At 46.5% G+C, this 22,450-nt stretch overlaps 1 protein-coding gene across 1 annotated transcript in view; it reads left to right on the top strand.

The window, feature by feature from the left end:
* LOC101353339 (kinesin-like protein KIF19) overlaps nt 1–21,349 on the top strand; it is a 54,359-nt gene extending 33,010 nt beyond the window's left edge. The window contains exons 16-21 of the mRNA XM_004385963.2: nt 4,822–4,946; nt 8,460–8,568; nt 9,473–9,868; nt 11,677–11,830; nt 19,887–19,994; nt 21,249–21,349. Of these exons, the coding sequence (XP_004386020.2) occupies nt 4,822–4,946; nt 8,460–8,568; nt 9,473–9,868; nt 11,677–11,830; nt 19,887–19,994; nt 21,249–21,349 (993 nt within the window). The remainder of the gene's footprint in view (nt 1–4,821; nt 4,947–8,459; nt 8,569–9,472; nt 9,869–11,676; nt 11,831–19,886; nt 19,995–21,248) is intronic.
* Nucleotides 21,350–22,450: the final 1,101 nt, after the last annotated feature.

Genomic DNA, 22,450 nt, shown 5'->3' with positions numbered 1-22,450 from the left:
CTATGTGTCTCAGGCTTCCAAACCCAGCTTACCCTGATTCCCCTCCCCTAACATAACCCATCTGGTGGGCTCACACCAACTCGCTTCCTGCAGGACTCCATGTACTACTTTAGAAACCCTGAATTCTCACTATGGAAAACCACCAGTGCTCCCCACATCTACGACCCTGTCCTGGGACCCTGTGGCCCATGAAATTCTGGTGCCCACCTTTCTCTATCTCCTCCAGGCCTCCATCCCCTGCTGGCCAGCACTCTTCCTGAAACACTGAACTCTCTTCTGTGCTTTCCTTTATCAGCTGTGTCACTATCCCGTTGCTGTGGAATCAATTCTGACTCATACCAACCCTACAGGACAGAGTAGAACTGCCCCATAGGGTTTCCAAGACTGTAATCTTTATGGAAGTAGACTGCCATATCTTTCTCCCATGGAGCGGCTGGTGGGTTTGAACCACTGACCTTTTTTAGCAGCCAAGCACTTAACCAATGTGCCACCAGGGCTCCTTAGGGCACTATAGTAACCACTATATCCACAGAGGTCCCTGGGTGGCGCAAAGGATTAAGTGCTTGGCTACTAACCTAAAGGTTGGAGGTTTGAGCTCACGCAGTGGTACCACAGAACAAAAGACCTGGCAATGTGCTTCCATAAAGTTTACAGCTAAGAAAACCCTACAGAGCAGTTCTGCCTTGTCACATTTGGTGTCATCATGAGTCTGAATCAACCTGATGGCAACTAACAACAGCAACATACCCACGTGTTCCCTCTGCACTTACCATTCCTGTGAAAGCCGCACTCAGCTTCAGCTGCCAGGACCCCAGTTGGTCCTCCTGGGGCAGGACAGAAATGCTGAGGAGTTAACCCTCCCTGGCAGCCCTCAGCCCATGATTGACAGAGATGGGTGGGTCAGCCCTCACTCACCTCCTCACTGGTATGAGATGGCTGTGAGATACTGAGGTGTGTGCCCCACAGTGTCTCTCAGGATTCCCCAATGGGTTTAAGCCCCAGTTGCCCACAGTGGTAACCTGTTCACTAACGTACTCTTTGTTGGCTTCCTACCCTTCCCTGTCTCACATCCGCACTCTCCTGCAATGTTTCCTAGGACCAACCCCCAAATAAACTCTTCATTCTTAGATGCCGATGCTTCTGAGGAACCTATCCCTCACCTCCATTTCCCAAGTCTCCATTTCTTCCCTGTAAGATTGGGATGGAACCTCTGGTTGGTGAAAATGATGAATGCGCTCAGCCGCTAACCGAAAGGTTGGGGTTTTGAGTCCACCCAGAGGTGACTCAGAAGAAAGGCCTGGCGATCTACTTCCTAAAAATCAGCCATTGAAAACCCTGTGGAGTACAGTCCTACTCTGATACACATGAGGTCACGATGAGTAGAATAGACTTGAAGGCAACAGGTTTTTCTTTTTAAGATTGGGCTGGAAGTATTTCCTACCTCATAAGGATGTTGTGAGGATCAAACGTCTGAAATATTGTCAGTGCTCAAAAAAAGGTCCGCAGCTCTGTGTACTTGATCTCCAGCTAAGCTGGTTCATTATCAGGCCAGCTGGGCAGCTTCCTGTGAGATGCAGTTTGAGGGGCAGGAGAACCTGACCAACATTGTGAAGGGGTGGGGAACACTGTAATCACCAGAGCCCCTCTCAGGGATAACTGGGGGAGTGGAAATTGCACCTGGATTAGCCCCTGGAGTTAGCAGCAAGGCCCTAAGGGACAAGCTTCAGTGGAACCTCAGTCTGAGGAGGTCCTAGGCTTGCAGAGTGGGATGTGCCAGTTTGGGGCCGAGGGGAATTGCTTGGGCCGGTGGGGGCTGGCACCATCACCTCCATCTTCTGGCCCTCTAAAGAGTGCAGCTTTTGAAAAAAATTTTTATTGCGCTTTAGGTGAAAGTTTACAGCACAAATTAGTTTCTTATTAAAAAATTTATGCATACATTATTTTGTGACATTGGTTGCAATCCCTGCAATGTGTCAGCACTCTCCTGCTTTCCACCCTGGTTTCCTTGTGTCCATTTGTCCACTTTTCCTGTCCTTTTCTACCTTCTCGTTTTTGCTTTTGGGCAGGTGTTGTCCATTTGTTCTCATATGCTTGATTGAACTAAGAAGCACATTCCTCACGTGTGTTATCATTTGTTTTATAAGCCTGTCTAATCTTTGGCTGAAAGGTAGACTTTGGGAGTGGGTTCAGTTCCTAGTTAGTTATGTCCGGTGGCCACAGTCTTGGGGGTTCCTCCAGTCTCTGTCAGACCAGTAAGTCTGGTCTTTTTTTGTAAATTTGAATTTTGTACTATGTTTTTCTCTCGCTGTGTCTGAGACCCTCTATTGTGATCCCTGTTAGAGCGGTTAGTGGTGGTAGCCAGGCACCATCTAGTTCTTCTGGGCTCAGGCTGGCGGAGGTTGTGGTCCATTAGTCCTTTGGAATAATATTTTCCTTGTATCTTTCATTTTTTTCATTCTCTTCTGCTACTGACAGGATGGCTGCTTACAAGCTTTTGAGACCCCAGATTCTACTTACCAAAGTAGGATGTAGAAAATTTTCTTTATGAGCTGTGTTATGCCAGTTGACCTAGATGTCCCCCGAGACCATGGTCCCCAGCCTTCAACTCAGTAATTAAGTCCCTCAAGGTGTTTAGATGTGTCTAGGAAGCTTCTATGACTTTGCCTTGATCAAGTTGTGCTGACTTCCCCTATATTATGTTCTGTCTTTCCGTTAACCAAAGTTAACACTTGATTACTATCTAGTGATTTTCCCTCTCTACCCTCCCCTCACTTGTAACCATCAAAGATTGTTTTTTTTCTGTATATAAGCCTTTTCTTGAGTTTTTATACTAGCGGTCTCATACAATATTTGTCCTTTTGTGACTGACTTACTTCACTCAGCATAGAGCCGTCCGGATTCATCCATGTTGTGAGAAGTTTTGAGGATTCATCATTGTTCTTTATTGTTGTGTAATGTTCCATTGTGTGTATGTACCATAATTTGTTTATCCACTCATCTGTTGATAGGCATTTAGGTGGTTTCCATCTTTTTGCTATTGTGAATAATGCAGTGAACAAATATATCTATTCATGTCACAGCTCTTATTTCTTTAGGGTATATACCTAGGAGTAGGATTGCTGGATTGATGGTATTTCTACTTCTAGCTTTTTAAGGAGGCACCATATTGTTTTCCATAGTGGTTGTACCGTTTTACATTCCCACCAGCTGTGCGTAAGAGTTCTGATCTCTCCGCAACTTCTCCAACGTTTGTTATTTTCTGTTTTTTTTTTTTTCTTTATTAGTGCCAGTAATGTCAGGGTGAGGTGGTCTCTCATTGTGGTTTTGATTTGCATCTCTAACAGCTAATGATCGCAAGCATTTCCTCGTGTGTCTGGTAGCCACCTGAATGTCTTCTTTGGTGAAGTGCTATTCATATCCTTTGCCCATTTTTTAATTGAATTATTTGTATTTTTGTTGTAGAGGTGTTGGATTTTCATGTAGATTTTAGAGATTAGACCTTTGTCGGATATGTCATAGCCAAATTTTTTTTCCCAATCTGTAGGTTCTCTTTTTACTCTTTTGGTGAAGTCTTTTGATGAGTATAAGTATTTAATTTTTAGGAGCTCCCATTTATCTAGCTTATCTTCTGGTGTTTGTCTATTGTTAGTTATGGTTTGTATTGTATATATTCCATGTATTAGGGCCCCTAGTTCTGTCCCTATTCTTTCTTCCATGTTCTTTATTGTTTTAGGTTTTATATTTAGGTCTTTGATCCATTTTGAGTTAGTTTTTGTGTATGGTGTGAGGTATGGGTCCTGTTTCATTTTTTTGCAGTTGGACATCCAGTTTTGCCAGCACCATTTGTTAAAGAGACTGTCTTTTCCCATTTAATGGACTTTGGTCCTTTGTCAAAGATTGGCTGTCCATAGGTGGATGGATTTACGTCTGGGTTCTCAGTTCCGTTCTGTTGGTCAATATGTCTATTATTGTACCACTGCCAGGATGTTTTAACTGCTGTGGCTATATAGTAGGTTCTGAGATTAGGTAGTGTGAGACCTCCTACTTCATTCTTTTTCTTCAATAATGCTTTGCTTGCCCGGGGCCTCTTTCCTTTCCATATAAAATTGGGGATTAGTTTTTCCATCTTGATTTTAAAGAATACTGTTGGTATTTGGATTGGGATTGCATTATATGTGTAGATCACTTTGGGTAGAATTGACATTTTCACAATGCTGAGTCTTCCTATCCATGAACATGGTATGTTTTTCTATTTACATAGGTCTCTTTTGGTTTCTTGTAATAGTGTTTTGTAGTTTTATTGTAATAGGTCTTTTAAGTCCCTGATTATATTTATTCCTAAGTATTTTATCTTTTTAGGGGCTATTATAAATGATATTGTTTTCCTGATTTCCTTTTCAAAGTTCTAAGAGCACAACTTTTTCAACGAGCATTTAAAGATTATTGGTTTGAAGGAATTCCTGAGGGTCCCATTGATCTGGTCTTGCTGTGACCACCTGCAGGCTTTTGAAGGCTCTCTGACCAGGGCCTCCTGTGCAAACAGATGTCTCCTGGTGCAAGGGTCAAGATTGCTCTTTAATGGTCCTTTGGGATTACAGTTTGCAACAGAGCCTTTCTGTCTCTGAGATTGGGGGGAAACAGCCAGACGCATGTTAATGAGCTCACATGCTGGTCTCCCTGCTGCAGTGATTTCCTTTCAGGGGGGCAGGTGGTGGCAGGGAGGACAGGGGCCTTCCCATGCCTCCTTGGGGATGCCCTGCTTGATGACACAGCCTGTCTGTGTCCTTGCCTGCCTTACACGTCTCTTCTATCTGCTCCCAGGATGGCTCTGTGCTGAATGTATCTCCCCTGCCAGAGGATTCCAGCCGAGACCAGCCCAGTGACAGAAAGGACCTCCCATGGGGCGCCCAGTTTGAGCCGCCACCGATGCTGCTAGAGACAGACAAGTAACAACCTCTCCTCTGCTCCTTACCTCAGGTGTCTCCAGGTCTCCTTTGTTTTCCTGCAGTCATCTGGAACTGGGATAGGGAACTGGAGGCCAGCAGATGCAAGTTCCAGGCCACAGCCAACATGTGACCTTGGGCACATCTCAAAGCCTCCTCCATTTCCTCATCTGTGAAATAGGTCTAAAAACCTCTTCCTTGCAGGGTTGTTTTAAGAATCATCAATATGTCCCTGTTGTTAGTTGCCGTCAAGTCAGCTCTGATTCATGGCGACCCCATGTGCAACAGAATGAATTGTTGCCTGGTCCTGCATCTTCCTCACAATTGTTGGCATGCTTGAGTCCATTGTTGTGGCCACTGTGTATTTTGAGTGCCTTCCATCCTAGGGTGCTCATCTCCCAGCACTGTATTGGCTAATGTTCTGTTGTGATCCATAGGCTTTTCACTGACTATTGTTCAGAAGTAGATCACCAGGCCTGTCTTCCTAGTCTGTCTCAGTCTGGGAGCCCCACCGAGACCTGCCCACCATGGGTGACCCTGCTGGTATTTGAAATACTGCTGGCATAACTTCCAGCATTGTAGCAACGTGCAAGCCACCACAGTACAACAAACTGACAGACGGGTGGTGGAGATACGTCCTAGGAGATGTTCAATATGTAGAGCAATTAGGTGGTTGGGAAGTTTTTATTTTTTTTTAATTGTATTTTAGATGAAGGTTTCCAGAGCAAATTAGTTTCTCATTAAACAATTAATACACATACTGTTTTGTGACATTGGTTGCCAACCCTACTACATGTCAACACTCTCCCTTCTCTACCTTGAGTTCCCTATTACCAGCTTTCCTGTCCCCTCCTGCCTTCTTGCCCTTTCCCCTGGGCTGGTGTGTCCATTTAGTCTTCTTTTGTTTTATGGGCCTGTCTAATCTTTGGCTGAAGGGTAAACCTCAAGAGTGACTTCATTACTGAGCTATAAGGGTGTCTGGGGGCCGTGCTCTTGGGGTTTCTTCAGTCTCTGTCAGACCAGTAAGTTTGATCTTCTTTTTTTTTGTGTGAGTTAGAATTTTGTTCTACATTTTTCTCCAGCTCTGTCCGGGACCCTCTATTGTGATCCCTGTCAGAGCAGTTGGTGGTGATAGCCGGGTACCATCTAGTTGTGCTGGACTCAGTCTGGTGGAGACTGTGGTAGTTGTGGTCCATTAGTCCTTTGGACTAGTCTTTCCCTTGTGTCTTTGGTTTTCTTCATTCTCCCTTGCTCCAGACAGGGTGAGACCAATAGAGTATCTTAGATGGCTGCTTGCAAGCTTTTAAGACCCCAGACGCTACTCAACAGTTGGGAAGTTTGATGCCAGAAATACCATTTTCATTTCACATGTACTTTAAAAAAATTTTTTTAGTTCAATATTAGCCACTTACTCCACCTTTAATGCTTCCCCCCGCCCTTTTTCTTTTCTTTTTACTTTTTATTTTGGTATTTTTGAGCATACCAAGAATTAGACTAGTAAATTGAACACACCCATAGAGTCATCACCTAGATTTGATCATTAACATTTTGCCAATTTGTGTCAGAGATTTCTTGCTTACGTATTTAAAGTAAAGTAAAACACAAACATCTTATTTCACCCCTAAGCACTTTAGTGTGCAATTCTAAAACGTGATATTTTCCTCCATAACCACGATTATCATTATTATCATTCCCAACAAAATTCATAATATTTCTTCAGTATCATCTAATATCCTATCAATAGCCAGATTTATTTAGCTTTACTCAAAATGCCTTTTGCGGCTGGTATGTTCAGGGTCCAGGGAAGACCTCGCAGTGCATTTGTCTGTAATGCCCAGGTCTAATCTGTAACCCTTAGGGTTACTGATCACACCAGATTCCAGACAGAGGGAGGGGCCAGTCCAGTAATGCGTGCGTGCATGTGCGCATCTGCGTGTGTGTGCACACGCACGTGTGCCTGCTTGTGTTTGTGTAAAAGAGAAGTGCCCTATCTCCCCTTGATCAAGCGTACCTCAGCATCCATACTGGCCGCCATGCTGTGCTGCCCGTGCTCTGCCATTGGCATCTCAGGGAACCTCCCAGTTGACACAGGTCTTCAACACCTACAGTCACATGGCCTGTTAACCATGAGACAGGTCATTTTCACTCAGTTTGTAGATGAGAAAGCAGAGAGGCGATGAGCCCAAGACCGCTTGGCAGGGCCACGGTGGAGCCTGGGTTTGATGTCTGATGCTTTGTTCTTATGTTGTTACTGATGACCTGACTTGATGGAAGGCTGTAGAAACACTGTGTCATTTTCACGGTAGAATTGTGGAACCCTGGAAAGCTGAGCTAAAGGGTTATCAGAGGTCCCTTCTTCCTCCAATGGCCGAAGTCTTCCAAACAAGGCAACCCCTGAGTGGCTTCCTCCAATTCTCATCTGTGCGTCTTGAATGTGCCAAGTGGTTCCTGCCCCAGGGCTTCTGCATGTGCTGGTCCCCTACACCCACACCCACATCCCCCTACCCCAGCTGGGAGTGCTTTTCCCCCAGCCTTTGCGTGGGTCTCAGTGGGAATGTCTGTTCTGAGTACCCTGTCTTAGGGAGCCTCCTTCATGCTCATCACTACCCCCTTTTCTTCTCTTTTCTTTTTTTTTATTGCTTTGTTGTAGTAAATATATATGTAACAAAACATTTGCCATTTCAACAGTCTTCACATGTACAGTCCAGTGACATTATGTTTTTTATGTTGTTCAACCCTCACCCTTTTACGTTCCTAAATTTTCCCATCACCCTTAACAGAAGCTTAGTGTCCCCTAAGCATTGAGTCCTCCCCTCTCACCCGCCCTTGGTAACCAGTAATAAACGTTTGTCGCTATGCATTTGCCTCTTCTGGATGTTTCATGTAAATGGGGTCATACAGTATTTGTCCTTTTGTGTCTGACTTATTTCACTCAGCATCATGTCTTCAAGGTACATCCATGTCGTAGCATGGATCAGGGCTTAATTTCCAGTTACGGCTGAATTATAGTCCATTGTGTGGCTGGACCACACTGTGCTTATCCATTCATCCACTGAGGAACACTTGGGTTGTTTCCACCTTTTAGCGATTGTGACTAGTGCTGCATGCCATCCCCTTTCTTCACTGCAGGCATCATGGATTGCAGTTGTTGTCTGTATGTTTGGTTGCTTACGTGATGTCTGCCTCACCATCTCACCATGTTCCACAATGAGGGCAGGAGCGTGTCTGCTATAAGCCAGTGCACACCCAGCTCCAGGCCTGGGTCTGCACATGGCAAGTGATCCACATGTATTTGTTGAATGAATGATAGAATGAGTGGATGTGCCCAGACTGGTCTCCAACCACAGAAGAGTGTCAGAGGCCACTCACCCTAACCTAGCTAGGTGGACCCACAGCCCATGTGACTTGGGGTTGTGGCCAGAGCTTTAGGTCCTGGTTTGCCCCCTACTGCAACTATGGGCTTAGGGGCCCTGGCACCTGCCTTCACCCACTGATACCTCTGCGTTCCACTTACAGTGATGGTTACAAATCATCGAAAGCCACACCCTCTAAGAAGCTGGGGAAGCAGGACTCTCTTCTCCCCCTGTCGTCCCTCCGCGACCTGGTGACCCCTCCAGTTCATGAGGTGGGCATGTGTGCCCCTAACCTGGGACCTGGACTTGGGGTGGCCTTCCCTTCCCTAACAGGGTCATCAGTCAGGGTCTCCATCAGAGCTGCAATGGATGAGGAGAGAGTGGGAGAGAAGCTTCTGGAAGAAGGGCCCTCCTTAAGCAGCCATAGTGACCACTAACTGAGCCCAACACGGAGTTAGTGTTTCAGACCCTCCTCCCAACCCTGCTATAGGGCAGGGGCAATCCTTACCCTGCAGCAACAGGTTCAGAAAATGTCACGAGAAACGTGAAGGAATTCACTCAGTGGCTCACACAGCTAGTGCATGGTGGCTTTGCTGAGCTGCTCATCTGTAATTTGGAGATGATCATATCTGCCTCACTGTCCCTGGTGATGTAAATGGTTAACGCACTTGACTGCTAACAGAAAGGATAGAGGTTCGAGTCCACTCAGAGGCTCCTTAGAAGAAAGGACTGGTGATCTACTTCTGAAAAATCAGCCATCGAAAACCCTATGTAGTACAGTTCTACTCTGACACAAATAGGGGCACACCATGAGTCTAAGTCAACTCGGCAGCAATGGATTTGGGTTTTTTTGGTTTGGGTTTGGGAGAGCCTTCAGTCAGTGCTCTCAGGAATTGGTGTATCTGTCAGTGCCCCAGACCCTGCGCCCCATGGGCAGGAGGACTCAGGCCTGCGTTTTACCTGGTCTCCCAGAGCATTCCCCTGAGATTAAATGCCCGTCACCAGGAGTGGGAACCTACCTCCTCACACCCCTGTCCTTGGCTCTCCCCTCATCAGCCCTTTCTCCCATGTGAATGCTTGACTTGAGTCACTGTCTCAGGGTTGTTCCTTGCAGACCCCAACCCCCAGGGTGGTAACAACCAGTGCTTGCATGACCATCCCGTTGATCTCCTGCAGAAGCCGAGCTCCCTGAGCTTGAAGGACCTGGTCTCCAAGCTGTGCTCGCCAGCCAACCTGGACCTGAACACTCCACAGGCAGTGACAGAGGCTGGGGGCCTGGCCCTAAGTACCCAGGCCCTGAAGGAGATGGCCGTGAGCACCAAGAGCATCGCCCTCATTGCAACCACCCGGCGCTCCAAGGTGCAGGACCATGAGGGCAGCTGCAACCACTCCCCCCACCACCTCCCAGTGGAGGGAGCCCTGCACTCCAGGGATCAGAAGCCCAGCGTCACCCCAAACTCTAGCCCAGCAGGAGACAGGTGGCAGCCCCATGCCAGCCCATGCAGAGACCACTCCATGGAGAGGAAGGCCCAGAAGAAGCGGTTGCCCTCCCTCACCTGGGGCATGCAACTGGTGTGTGGCCATCCCTGGGCCTAGTTGGAGCAGATGGCTGGAAGCTGTGTGGGATATCGGGAGGGAGAGGGTGGTAGGCAGGGGCAGTCAGGGATCAGCACATATTTATGAGGGATGCGCAGTCCCTGGGTGGTGCAAATGGTTCACGTGCTCAGCTGCTAATCGAAAGGCTGGAGGTTTGAATCTACCCAGAGGTGCCTCGGAAGAAAGACCTGGCAATCTACTTCCAAAAAATCATCCATTGAAAACCCTATGAAGCACAGTTCTACTCTGACACACGTGAGGTCACCGTGAGTCAAAATCAGCTTGACAGCAACTGGGTTTATGGGGGCCACAGCAGAGCCCTAGACATAAAAGAGATATAAGCAGAAAACCAGTGCCCCCACATAGACCTGTACCCTAATTAGGACCATTTTTCAGGCTCCTTTCCCATCTTAAGCCACCAACCAGTTGCCATTGAGTCAATTCCAATTCATGGTGACCCCATGTGTATCACAGTAGAACTGTGCTCCATAGGGTTTTTAATGGCAGATTTTTCTGGAAGAAGATTGCCAGCCCTTTCTTCTGAGGAGCCTCTGAGTGGACTCCAACCTCCAAAATTTCAAACTTTGGGTTAGCAGCCGAGCGTGTTCACCATTCACACTGCTGAGGGACAGTCTTAAGCCACGTGCGTACATATTTCATGTCATTATAATCCCAGTGGAAATAGTTTTGTGAACTTTTTTTTCTTAACATTATTTCATAAGTTATGTTCATATGCCTCCATAATGTCTGTATTTTAATTTAAAAAGGGTGCAGTACTTGGCTCTAAAATACCAGTTAAATAATCTTGTATGAGAAGTGAGTTATTAGGTGCAAAGCACTAGGATTATGTTTTTTTCCTTCTCACCATCCCCAGGCTGGGCATACACAGTCCCTCAGTCAGTATCTGGGGAGCAGGGACCACTAGACACAATCCCATTTAGGTGTCACTTGGTGATTTCCTGATCCCTTTTAAATGGCCATTTTGGTTGTGTTTAGTTTTTGATTACTACATAATGACCTATGAGCATCCCTATGTGAAGAGTATTTTTACTTTCGAATTACTTGTTTGGGGGATCCATGTGATCATTAAAGGTTCTAAATATGTGGAAATGGGGATCCCTGGGAAGGTCTCAATGAACTAGGATTGAGCAAAAATCAGAGAGCATGCAGCAGAATGCCAAGTTGTTCAGGATGGTGTGAAATTGTTTGCATAAGGGGAAGGGGGCGGTACCACAGGTGCTCAGGTGGAGTGGTCTTCACTCCCTGGAGCACCTTTTCCACCGTACCTTTGGTTCAGTAAACCAGAGAGAGAGTAAGAGGGTAGGCTCCTCCTTGGACAAGCTGGCTAATGGTCAGTGGTCTGACAGGTCTTTGTTCTGCCTCAGCCACCTGGCTCCTTGTGCCCCGGCTGACACACAGTGGGTGTTTACTGAGTCAAGACTGAAGTTAGTCTGCTGGCTTGTTCAGTTGAGGAGAAGGTAGGACAGTAGCAGGGGTCAGAGGGCAAGTGTAGATGAGACCTCCCAACATAGGGGGTAGTGAAAGGGAAAAGGTGGGAAGAGAGACAGCCAGGAGAGCATTCATTCATTCATTGAGAGTTGGAGGAGAAGGTTAGAGTGATTCCATCTGTTTTGCCACTGTAGGTTCCCACCAGCCAACAACAGTACCTGGCACACAGTAGGCATTTAATCAATACATGACTTCAGCTCAAGATGACCTTGACACAGCTTCCGTTTGCTACCTGCACCTCACGCCCTGCCCTGCTGTGTGATTTTTCTCTGCAGGCAACGGAGAAACTTCAGCCCTCCTCCATGGAGCATTTGGTGGAGAGTCAGCCACCCCCTGCACTGCCCCCTCAGCTGTCCAAGTCCAGAAAGAGCTTTTTCCCAGCTGTCCCTGCAGCGTCCAAGATAAAACCCAGCCTCAGTCTCCACGCAGGTACAGATTTGAGAAAAGGAAATAGCACGTTGGTTTTTTCTTTCTTTCTTTCCTTTTTTAAAAATAATATTTTATTGTGTTTAAGGTGAAAGTTTACACGGCAAATTAGGTTCTCATTTAATAATTTCTACACAAATTATTATTGTGATATTGGTTACATTTTTCACAATGTGTCATCATTCTCATTCATTCCGTTCTGGTTGTACCCATCCCAGTACTCTAGTTTCCCTGTTCCCTTACCTTCTTATCTTTGCTTTAGAGTAATTGTTGACCATTTGGTCTCATATATATGGTTTTTTAAAGGAGCACATTACTTATGGATGATATTCTTTACTTTATGAGCCAGTTATTATTTAACTAAAAGGTGACCTCGGGGGTTTTTTGTTTGTTTGTTTGTTTGTTTTTTTCTGTATCTTAAGACTGTTACTCCTTCTGATTATGAATCTTTGTAATGCATGGTAGTTTGGGCTGTTATCAGTTGTCTGCCCCTGGGTGTGAGTGAGTTTCAGGTTTTCTTAGGACAGTGAATGAGCCAAGGCCACAGGCTTCATGAAAAGCGGTATTTGCAGGGGTGCTGTGTTTTGCTTCTGGCCTGCCTGACATCCCAATAAAAAAAGCAAAAAAAAAAAAAACTAGTTGTCTTCAAGTCAGTTTTGGCTCCTGGCGACCCCGTGTGCAGAGTAGAACTGCACTCCATGGGGTTTTCAGGGCCGTGACCTTTCAGAAGCAGATTGCCAGGCCTCTCTTGCGAGGTGCCTCTGGGTGGGTTCGAACCACCAACCTTTCAGTTAGCAGCAGAGCACTTAACCGTTGCACCACCAGGGCTCCTTAGTGCATCTTTAAGGTTCTTGATAAATACTTCAAGGGCAGTAGAAGCAGTATACACACCCACGCTCTGCTTTGGTGGTTGGCAGGCATCTTGGCACAAACTAACTTCATAGACATGGTGTTAAAGACTTTTCTAAAATTTTTGATCTTGACTCCAAAATTCAGATTTATCTGTCTTTTCCCAGCGTGGCTACTGTAATTACCTGGATCAAAGTAGGCCCAATAAGCACTTAAAGTGTTCTTTACCTTTATGGGCTTTCCTGCTTGTCAAAAGTTTTTATTATTATTATTTTTTTCCTGATGACATGCTCATAAAAAGAAAAAAGATAGGCACAGACAGTGCAGAGTGGCCAGGGGTGGGAGCTTTGAAGTGCAGTGGGAGCTTTGAAGCTTTGAAGAGCGACTGGGTTCCACTCCATACCTCTCTCCTTAGCTGATAGGCAGGTTATATGACTGGCCAGGTGCCAGCTCCCTCACTTGGAAGAGATGTTAATGTTAGCACCTACCTGGGGTGAGAGTGGGAAGATTGTGAGATGCCCATGAAGTAATGTGCGTGGTGGGTTGGCATGCTGTGGCCCCAGCAAGCTTGAAATAGATGCATTTATTATTATTGCTTAATTAAAATGTTAACCACCACTCATCTGTCAGTGTGCTGTACTGTGGTGGCTTGCATGTTGGTAGGATGCTGGATGCTATGCCACTGGAATTTCAAATACCAGCAGGGTCACTCAGCAGGTGATTTCAGTGGAGCTTCCAGACTCAGAATAGGAAGAAAGGCCTGGTGATCTACTTTCAAAAATTAGCCAATGGAAACCCTATGGATCACAATCAAATACTGTCCAATATAATGCTGGAAGATGAGCCTCCTAGGTTGGAAGGCACTCAGAATATATAGTGGCTGCAATAACGTAATTGAGCACACCACCGATTTTGAGGATGACACAGGACCGGGCAGTGTTTTGTTCTGTTGTGCATGGGGTCGCCAAGAGTTGGAGCTGACTCAATGCAACTAACAACAACAGAAGATTAAAGTCTCCTGTGATTCCCCCTTCCCAACCCCAGCCCCTGAAGGCAAGTTATGTTTATATCTCCTTTAGAAACAAACCTGGTGGAATGTGTCTGTGTATATGATTAACCTGAAGTTTTCTCTCCCCAACACTTTACTATTAAAATTTTAAGCACATACAGAAGTAGAGAGAACAGTATAATAACCTTCAATGGATTCATCTCCCAGCTCCAACAACAATCAATGCTCTGCTAAACCTGTTTCCTCTATTCCTATGCCTTTTTGTCCATTTGTGTGTTATTTGCTTTCCTGGAGATGTTTAAAGAAACTCTTTGAGTGCTTGTTATTTTACCCATAAATATTTCAAGAGTGATCTCTAATGGATCACACGGTTTTACATGTAATACTCACAAAAATTAAGAGTAATTCCTTAATATCGTCTCATGCCCAGTCAATGTTCCAAATAAATAAGCCTATTTCAAATAAAAATTGGTGGATTCTAACCAGCCCTCTCAGTTGGCAAGGAAGGGGACCCCTTCTTCATTGGCACCAGGCTATGCTCCTACTGCAGGGAGGTGCTGAGCTGTCCTTTGGGGGTTCTCCAAGCAGAGGCTGTGCCCCTTCTCTCAACAATGTTTACAGAGAATGCCAGCAGTGGGTAAAAATCCATTGCCATCAAGTCAACTTTGACTCATGGCAACCCCACATGTTACAGAGTAGAACTGAGCTCCATAGGGTTTTCCTGGCTGTAATCTTTATGGAAGTAGATCACCAGGCCTTTCTTCTGTGGTGCCACGATGTGGGTTCCAATGACCAACCTTTCGGTTAGTGGCTGAGTGCTTAATTGTTTGCACCACCCAGGGTCCTCCCTGTGGTGGGTAGAGGTTCTTAACTCTACAACTGTGGGTTTCTGTGGTCTAAAATTCAAAGTAGATTAAAGCCAGATGGTCCTTCAAGATCTGTAGTCCAACCATTTTAGGATTCAGATGGGTAACCTGGGCCCACATTATAGAAGCAACATATCCAGGGCCACATTGTGAGTCGACAGCGTGGCCAGGATGGATGCCCCAGCCCCTAGGGCAGTGTTCCTCCCACTGTGCCTGGCTTTCTCTGTTTGGAGAAAGAACACCTGTACTTGGCAGGTGTAAAATTAAGGCCTCCAGGTAGTTGGGGTAGACCAGTATCCCCTTTCTCTGGCCTGGCGCCATGTAGGTCTATGCTGAAAACAGACCTTCCCCAGGAGCCAGAGGATCGTGAACTTACAATGTTTGCAGAGGCCTGGGTTCCCTGGGGACAACTTCTTGGGCTGAGAGGCAGATCAGTTCCAATCTGATTGCTCCTTTGTGCCTTAGATTGATGGCCTTGCTGGTCCAGCCTCCATTCCCTGATACATATCACGTTTGGGTGTGCAGTCATAAGTCATCGCCCTGAGTACCCTGAGGGGGTGGGCAGGGAGGCCAACATTCACCCAGGCCAGTGGTTCCAGAAAGGAGTGAAGGAGTTGCCTCACTTATCATTCACAACAACCTTCTCTGTAAAAATGATGCCAACTGTAAAAATGACGTAGCAGCAGCATCTAACCTCTTAGTCTGACTTCACAAGGGGAGTGAATCACCATCAACATCATCCCAAAGCTGATATGAGGTAGAGGTTAGACACACCTCCTCTCTCCTCCCTTTTTACCAATTCTGACGCCAGCTGTCCCTCCCATGGTACTCTCTACTTCTCTGCTAGAGGTTCAATAGTTCATTGCAATGGCCACACAGAACTCACAGACAATACTCACGATTATGGGGTTTATTAGGGGAGTAACAGGTTATGACTTGGGATCAAGCTACAACTTGGGATTAGGATTAGGAAGCATGTAGGCCAAGTCTCCTTTCTCCCTTTTTCAGCTCTCTCAGCTCCCCTCGGCCATGCAGGGCTCCTCTTGGCCCCCTGAGGACAGACCCCTCTCAGCTCCCTGAGGACAGGCTCCTCTCGACCCCCTTGGGACAGGCCTAGGCTCCAGGCCTCAACTTTGCCCTATGTGGGCAAGTTTTATAAAGCTTTTAGCTCTACTGATAAGTGCCTGGAGGCACCCCACTCCACCAGCAAGCCTCCTGCCTGAAGGCTCTCAGCTCTCTCACTCCGTGGGTTGGCATGCCTATGGTGGCCGTCTTGCTCCATTGGCTGAGAAGCCCATCTGGTGCTGGTCTCATGGTTCTGCTGCTGCCACTGTTTCTCTGTCTCACTTCCAGCTGTCTTGCACTGTCTCCACTGTTACAGCTCTCTCTCTCTCTCTCTGTCTCTCTCTCTCTCTCTCTCTCTCTCTCTCTCTCTCCCCTGGGTCTAGGAGGTTCTCAGCACAGGCACCCTGGGTCCAAAGGATGCACTCTGCTCCTGGCTTTTCTTTCTTGGTGGTAGAGAGGTTGCCCCTCTGTTCTGGGATTAGCTTTCTTTTAAGCCTAGCAGGATAGCAGAACTGTCAAATCCCCTTGTTAGGGTTCCATATACCTTATTTTCATGGTCCCACCCCCACAAGAGTTCCATGCACCTTATTTGCATTATTAGCAAGCTGTCCAATCCCCTTGGTGGGCCACAAACACTTTAGTTGCATAGTCCCACCCAATCGTTGTGTGAAAGTTACAAGACCATGCATGACTAAAGGGCCGTATTAAGCAATTCCCTGTACTTGACTCTCCAGTAGATGTCCATTTTACAGAATGAGCAAACAAGGAGCAGAGGGGTGAAAGGAACTGGCCCAGGGTCATATACATACCTGTACATTGGCAGCCCAGGTTGGCCTGCCTCCCAAGTCCACATACATGTCCCCTACACATTAGTTCTCAGTTCCCTCCTAGGGCCCAGTGGGAAATGTTTTCCCTAATACTCAGTCAAGGAGAGTGAAACACATTCAAATGGTCAAATTCCTCTGAACAAAGAACTCTTTCCCCTGATTTCGAGCTACCTAGCATCCAAAGCAGCTTAGAATTTTCATACCAGGTTTCAGGTGGCACCTTACAGACCAAACCTGCTCATCTGCAGAGTCTATTTGGCCAGCACCCCATTGTTAAATAGCATGGAGAATCAGAGCACGTAGAAAATGTGAAAATGCCACTTCTCTTACAAGAAGACTGTCTGGTGACACAAGGCTCCTTCAGACCCAGACTCAACTACCAACCCCTCGGCGACGTCCTCCTTGACTGTACTCTTTCAGATGGCGACCATAGCACTTGCCCACTTCTAAGGTGAAAAGCATCGATCTTTTGCTTTTGTTTATCATCTTTCTCCCCCTTCTGGTATACAGGCTTTATGAGGACAGTGATGTTTGTCAGTCTGGTTCACTATGTGTCCAGTGCTTAAACAGTGCCTAGCACATAGTCCCGTAAAACCAGTTGCCATCAATGTTTTATTACCTATATATTTACCACAAAAAAAGAAAAAGAAACAAAGAAAAGCAATTAAAAAAAAAAAACAAAGTTGCCGTCAAGTTAACTCCGACTCAGGACGACCCCATTTGTGATCAGAGTAGAACTGTGCTCCATAGGGTTTTCAAAGGTTGATCTTTTGGAAGTAGATCACCAGACCTTTCTTCTGAGGCACTTCTGGGTAAACTTGAACCTCCAACTTTTCAGTTAGCAGCCAAGCGCGTTCACCATTTGTACCACCCAAGGACTCCAGTTGTCATCTATGATTGAGCTCCTGTATCTTCTGGGCTCCTCCACTCATTGATTCCTGACTAGACTTGGTGGGTATCCGGCCTAGAGGGCTCTGAAGTTCAAGTCCAACCTTTTTTTTTTTTTTGTTAATTGAGGTAAAATTTATGTAACATAAAATATACCATTTTGAAGTATACAATTTAGTGGCACTTGGCGCATTCACATTCTTGTGCAACTATCATCTCAATCTAGTTCCCATACATTTTCATCACCCTAAAAGGAGACCCCATACCCATCGGCAGTCACTCCCCATTCTATCCCACTTCAGCCTCTGGCAACCAGTAATAAATATTTGTCTGTACGTATTTGCCTGTTCTGAATATTTCATATAAGTGGGATCATACAACATTTTCTCTTTCATGTCTGGCTTATTTCACTCAACATAGTGTTTTCAAAGTTCATCCATGTCATAGCATGTATCAGAACTTCATTACTTTTTATGGCTGAGTAATATTCTATTGTATGATTGGACCACATTTTGTTTATCCATCATCTGTTGATGGACATTTGGGTTGTTTCCTCCTTTTGGCTGTTGTGAGTAATGTTGCTAAGAACATTCGGGCACAAGTTTCTGTGTTGACAATATCTTTTCATTCCTCTTGGGTATATACCAAGGAGTGGAATTGGTGGATCTTATGGTAATTCCATCTTTAACTTTTTTTTTTTTAATTGTGCTTTAGGTGAAAGTTTACAGAGCATATTAGTTTCTCATTAAACAATTAATATGTAAATTGTTTTGTGGCATTGGTTACAAACACATGATATGTCAACACTCTACCCTTCTTGACCTTGGGGTCCCCATTTCCATTTGTCCAGTTTTCCTGTCCCTTCCTGCCTTTGCTTTTGGGCTGGTGTGCCCATTTAGACTCTTATACATGGTTGAACTACATGTGTTATTATTTGTTTTATAGGCCTGTCTAATCTTTAGCTGATGGGTGAACTTCAGGAGTGACTTCAGTACTGAGTTAAAAGGGTGTCCAGGGGCCATACTGTCTGGTCTATTTTTGTGAGTTAGAATTTCGTTCTACATTTTTCTCCAGCTCTGTCCGGGACCCTCTATTGTGATCTCTGTCAGAGCAGTGAGTGGTGGTAGCCGGGCACCGTCTAGTTGTTCTGGACTCAGTCTGGTAGAGGCTGTGGTAGTTGTGGTCCATTAGTCCTTTAGACTAATCTTTCCCTTGTGTGTTTGGTTTTCTTCATTCTCCTTTGCTCCAGACCGGGTGGGACCAGTAAATGTATCGTAGATGGCCACTCACAAGCTTTTAAGACCCCATATGCTACTCACCAAAGTAGGATGTAGAACATTTTCTTTATAAACTATGTTATGCCAATTGAGCTAGATGTCCCACAAGACCATAGTTCCCAACCCTCAGCCCAGTAACTCAGTCCCTCAGAGAGTTTGGATGTGTCTATGAAGCTTCTATGACTTTGCCTTGGTCAGGTTGTGCTGACTTCCACAGTATTGTGTACTGTCTTACCCTTTACCAAAGTTACCACTTATCTATTGTCTAGTTAGTGTTTTTCCCTCCTCACCCCTCCCCTCCCTTGTAACCATCAAAGATTGTTTCATTCTGTGTAAACTTTTCTATGAGTTTTTCTAATAATGGTCTCATACAGTATTTGTCCTTTTGTGATTGACTGATTTCACTCAGCATAATGCCCTCCAGATTCATCATGTTGTGAGATGTTTCGCAGATTCATCATTGTTCTTTATTGTTGCGTAGTATTCCATTGTGTGTATGTACCTAAGTTTGTTTATCTATTCATCTGTCGATGAGCACTTAGGTTGTTTCCATCTTTTTGCTATTGTGAATAATGCTGCAATGAACTGGGTGTGCATGTCTATTCATGTGACGGCTCTTATTTCTCTAGGATATAGTCTTAGGAGTGGTATTACTGGATCATATGGTGTTTCTGGGGCCCTGGTGGTATAATGACTAAAGAGCTTGGCTGCTAACCAAAAGGTCAGCCGTTTGAATCCACCAGCCACTCCTTGGAAAGCCTATGGGGCAGTTCTACTCTGTCCTATAGGAACAATATTATTTTAGCATGGGTGGGCAGGGAGGCCCCTCTTTGGGGAACAGTGGAGCAGATACCCGAGGAAGATTCACTTCTTTCCCCACCCACTGTCCCTTCCTTCCTTTTCTGTTTGATGGTGACAACTGAATTAAACTTTGGTCAGAAACCTAGAAAATCCCCTTTGTTGTCATGTGATGGCCAGTTGGGGGCAAGAAGGAAAACAAGAAAGAAGGAAAGGAAGAACATAGTTGCTGGGAGGGAAAAAGGAACCAAAAGGAGGCAGAATGTTCCAGAAAGGATAGAGCACAGAGTTCACATAAACTGTATTCCCCTCTCAGGGCTATGGGGAGTACAGATGAGAAAACTTATTCAAGAGCCTGGCATGCAGTAGGTACTCGGTATATCGTATCTATGATTCCTTATATGGCTTTATTTCAGGATTCACTAGGTGGTTCCTAAAAGGTAACGATAATATTCTTTTGTCTTCGGTCTCACGTTTTAGATGAGAACACGCTCCATATGCCTGAGGTCAGCTTCACCTTCCCCCGCACCACGTGGCAGAGCAGTGCAGGCCTGAGCAGGGTGCCCGTTCTGCCCCGGGACATCCGAGGTCAGTGCCTGCCTCCTCCCCTCTGCGCACGGGCCTGCAGCATCCACCTGTTGGCTTCCTGGGTGCTTAAGACAACCTTCACGGGGAGAAGTCAGGGGGCAGGGGTGATAGCAGTACATGTGTAACCTCACTGTCCACTGCTCACCAAGCACTCCCTCACCTGTTAGGGAGAAGTCAGGGGAATGGCAGCAATACACGTATACCTCCCCACCCCCCACCCCCAGTCCCTGGTAACCTCTAACCTACTTTCTGTCTCTATGTATTTGCCACTTCTAGATACTTCATATAAGTGAAATCATACAGTATGTGTCCTTTTGTGTCTGGCTTATTTCACTCAACATAATGTTTTCAGTATTGTAGCATGCGTCAGAATTTCATTTCTCTTTATGGCTGCTGATGGACACCTGGGTTGTTTCCACCTTTTGGCTCTTGTGAATATTGCTGCAGTGAACACTGGTGAACAAGTATCTGCTTGAGTCCCTGCTTTCAGTTCTTTTGGTTATATACCTAGGAGTGGAATTGTTGGGTGACTTGGTCATTCTATGTTTAGCTTTTTGAGGAACCACGAGACTGTTTTTCACAGCAGCTGCACCATTTTCCGTTCCCACCAGCAATGCATGAGCCTTTCAATTTCTCCACATCTTTGCCAACACTTGCTATTTTTTGTTTTTCTTATAATAGCCATCCTACTGGGATTGACTGGTGCTGTACCTTTAACCCATGTTATTGTTTCAGAAAAAGGCTAAGAGCTATTCATTATCATTCTATTCTTCTTAAGGGTCCTTAAGTGTCTTAGGGTCTCCAAGATGTTTACTGGCCATGACTTTGGCCTGCAGCCCCCAAGCAGAGCAAGCTGAGTAACAGCAATGCACAATGTATCTGTAAATGGGAGGGATGAGGACTTTCTGTCAAGTGTCCCCCATCTTAATCGTGCCTGGCCAGAGCTATGGGTATGTCCAGCCATGATGGAGACAGTGACTGAGTGAGGGTCCTTGGGGCAGCTAGCAGCCAAGTCAGGTCAGAAGCATGGCCCTGGGCTGGGAGGTGAAGTGGCACTGGACATGGGAAGGGCTGGAAGAGGGAAAAGGAGGCCGGGTGCCAGAGATGTGAGTCCCAACCTGTGTCTCTAGGCAGCTCAGACAAGGGGCAAAGCAGCCCATGCCATTGGGGATCCAGCCAGGGGACCCATGCTGGGACTCTGGCTCCGCTTGACCTTGTCTTGACCACACACTAAAGTCTCCCCACGCCCTCCAGGGTCAACAGACAGCAGAGGCCAGCGACACAGCCTGCTGCCCCCCAGCAATCCCCTCAAGCACCAGGGGGGCAGCGCCAAGAGGCCACGGAGACTGAAATAAAGATGGCAGCTGGCAAGCTGGAGAAGGCCAGAGGCAAGTCCTAAGGGCGCAGACACTGGACTTGAGCATGGGGGCCTGGCAGGGACACCTGGGGCAGCCCACCCACCCCGCGCTGCCTAACAGCCCACTTTCAGAAGAAGGGCCTGTCAGTGGCGTGTCCAGAGCCCTCCCCAAAGGCCCTTTTCTGGTTATTCCTGACTGCGGATGCTCTTCCTGGATCCCTCCACACCATGGTTTCTGCTCGGGGGAGAATGTGCTCCATGGGGTGGGACACCAGCCACAGCCTACCAGTGCAGGCTTGGCTGCAGACACTGTTGGGGGTGTCCGAGCAGCTGCAGGCAGGTGGCCCCCAAACTTTGGCCAGCCTGCAGAGGGACACTGGTCCCTTCCCCATGTACAACAGGCCCCTGGGGACAGCGTGAGGATAGGAGAATGTTCTGCCATTCCTGACCACCCCCACCGTGTTGTAATATCCCTCCCCAACATCCCAAGAACGCAGGGAAAGTGTTGCTGACTGTTGGAAACAAGATAGAATTGTCAGAGTACTCAGAACCAGCCCCGAAAACTGGGAGCCCAAAAGTCAAGGTTCTAATTGCATTAGGATTATAAAAGTTTCAGTCATTTTTTTATCAAGATAGAAAAAAAAAGAAAAACTGTGAGTGCCATCCTGTGGAGAGGTGGGGCATTACCTTGTTGGGCTGTGGGGTTTTGCACTTGGCTGTAGTTTTCAAACCAGTGCCCTCCCCCAGAGTTGCTCTCAGGGGCCCCTTTGTGGGAGGCCATGGGGGCCAGAGCCACCTCCGTTGTGGCAGGGAGCCACCTTCCTGTGTTGGGCAGTTTGTCCCTTGAGGAGTGGCAGCCACCAGGGCTGAGCCCTGGCAGGACCACGGCTGGAAACAGTGACCAGCTCTGTGGTTCTCTGGTGAATCTGCCTGCAAGAGGGCTCGGGAGGGACGGGGGTATGGTCTCTCAGCCTGAGCACACTCGGGTCTTTGGCCTCAAGCACTTGAGGGCAGACCATAGATGTGCAAATGGCACAGCAGACACAGGGCCTGGCCTCATCGTTATTGTCATATCTGCTGCCACAGAAGACCTACTAGT

This window comes from Trichechus manatus, unplaced genomic scaffold (genome assembly GCF_000243295.1).
Source record: "Trichechus manatus latirostris isolate Lorelei unplaced genomic scaffold, TriManLat1.0 scaffold00151, whole genome shotgun sequence".
NCBI classification, from domain to species: Eukaryota; Metazoa; Chordata; class Mammalia; order Sirenia; family Trichechidae; genus Trichechus; species Trichechus manatus.
This window is presented reverse-complemented; position numbering and strand designations above follow the sequence as displayed.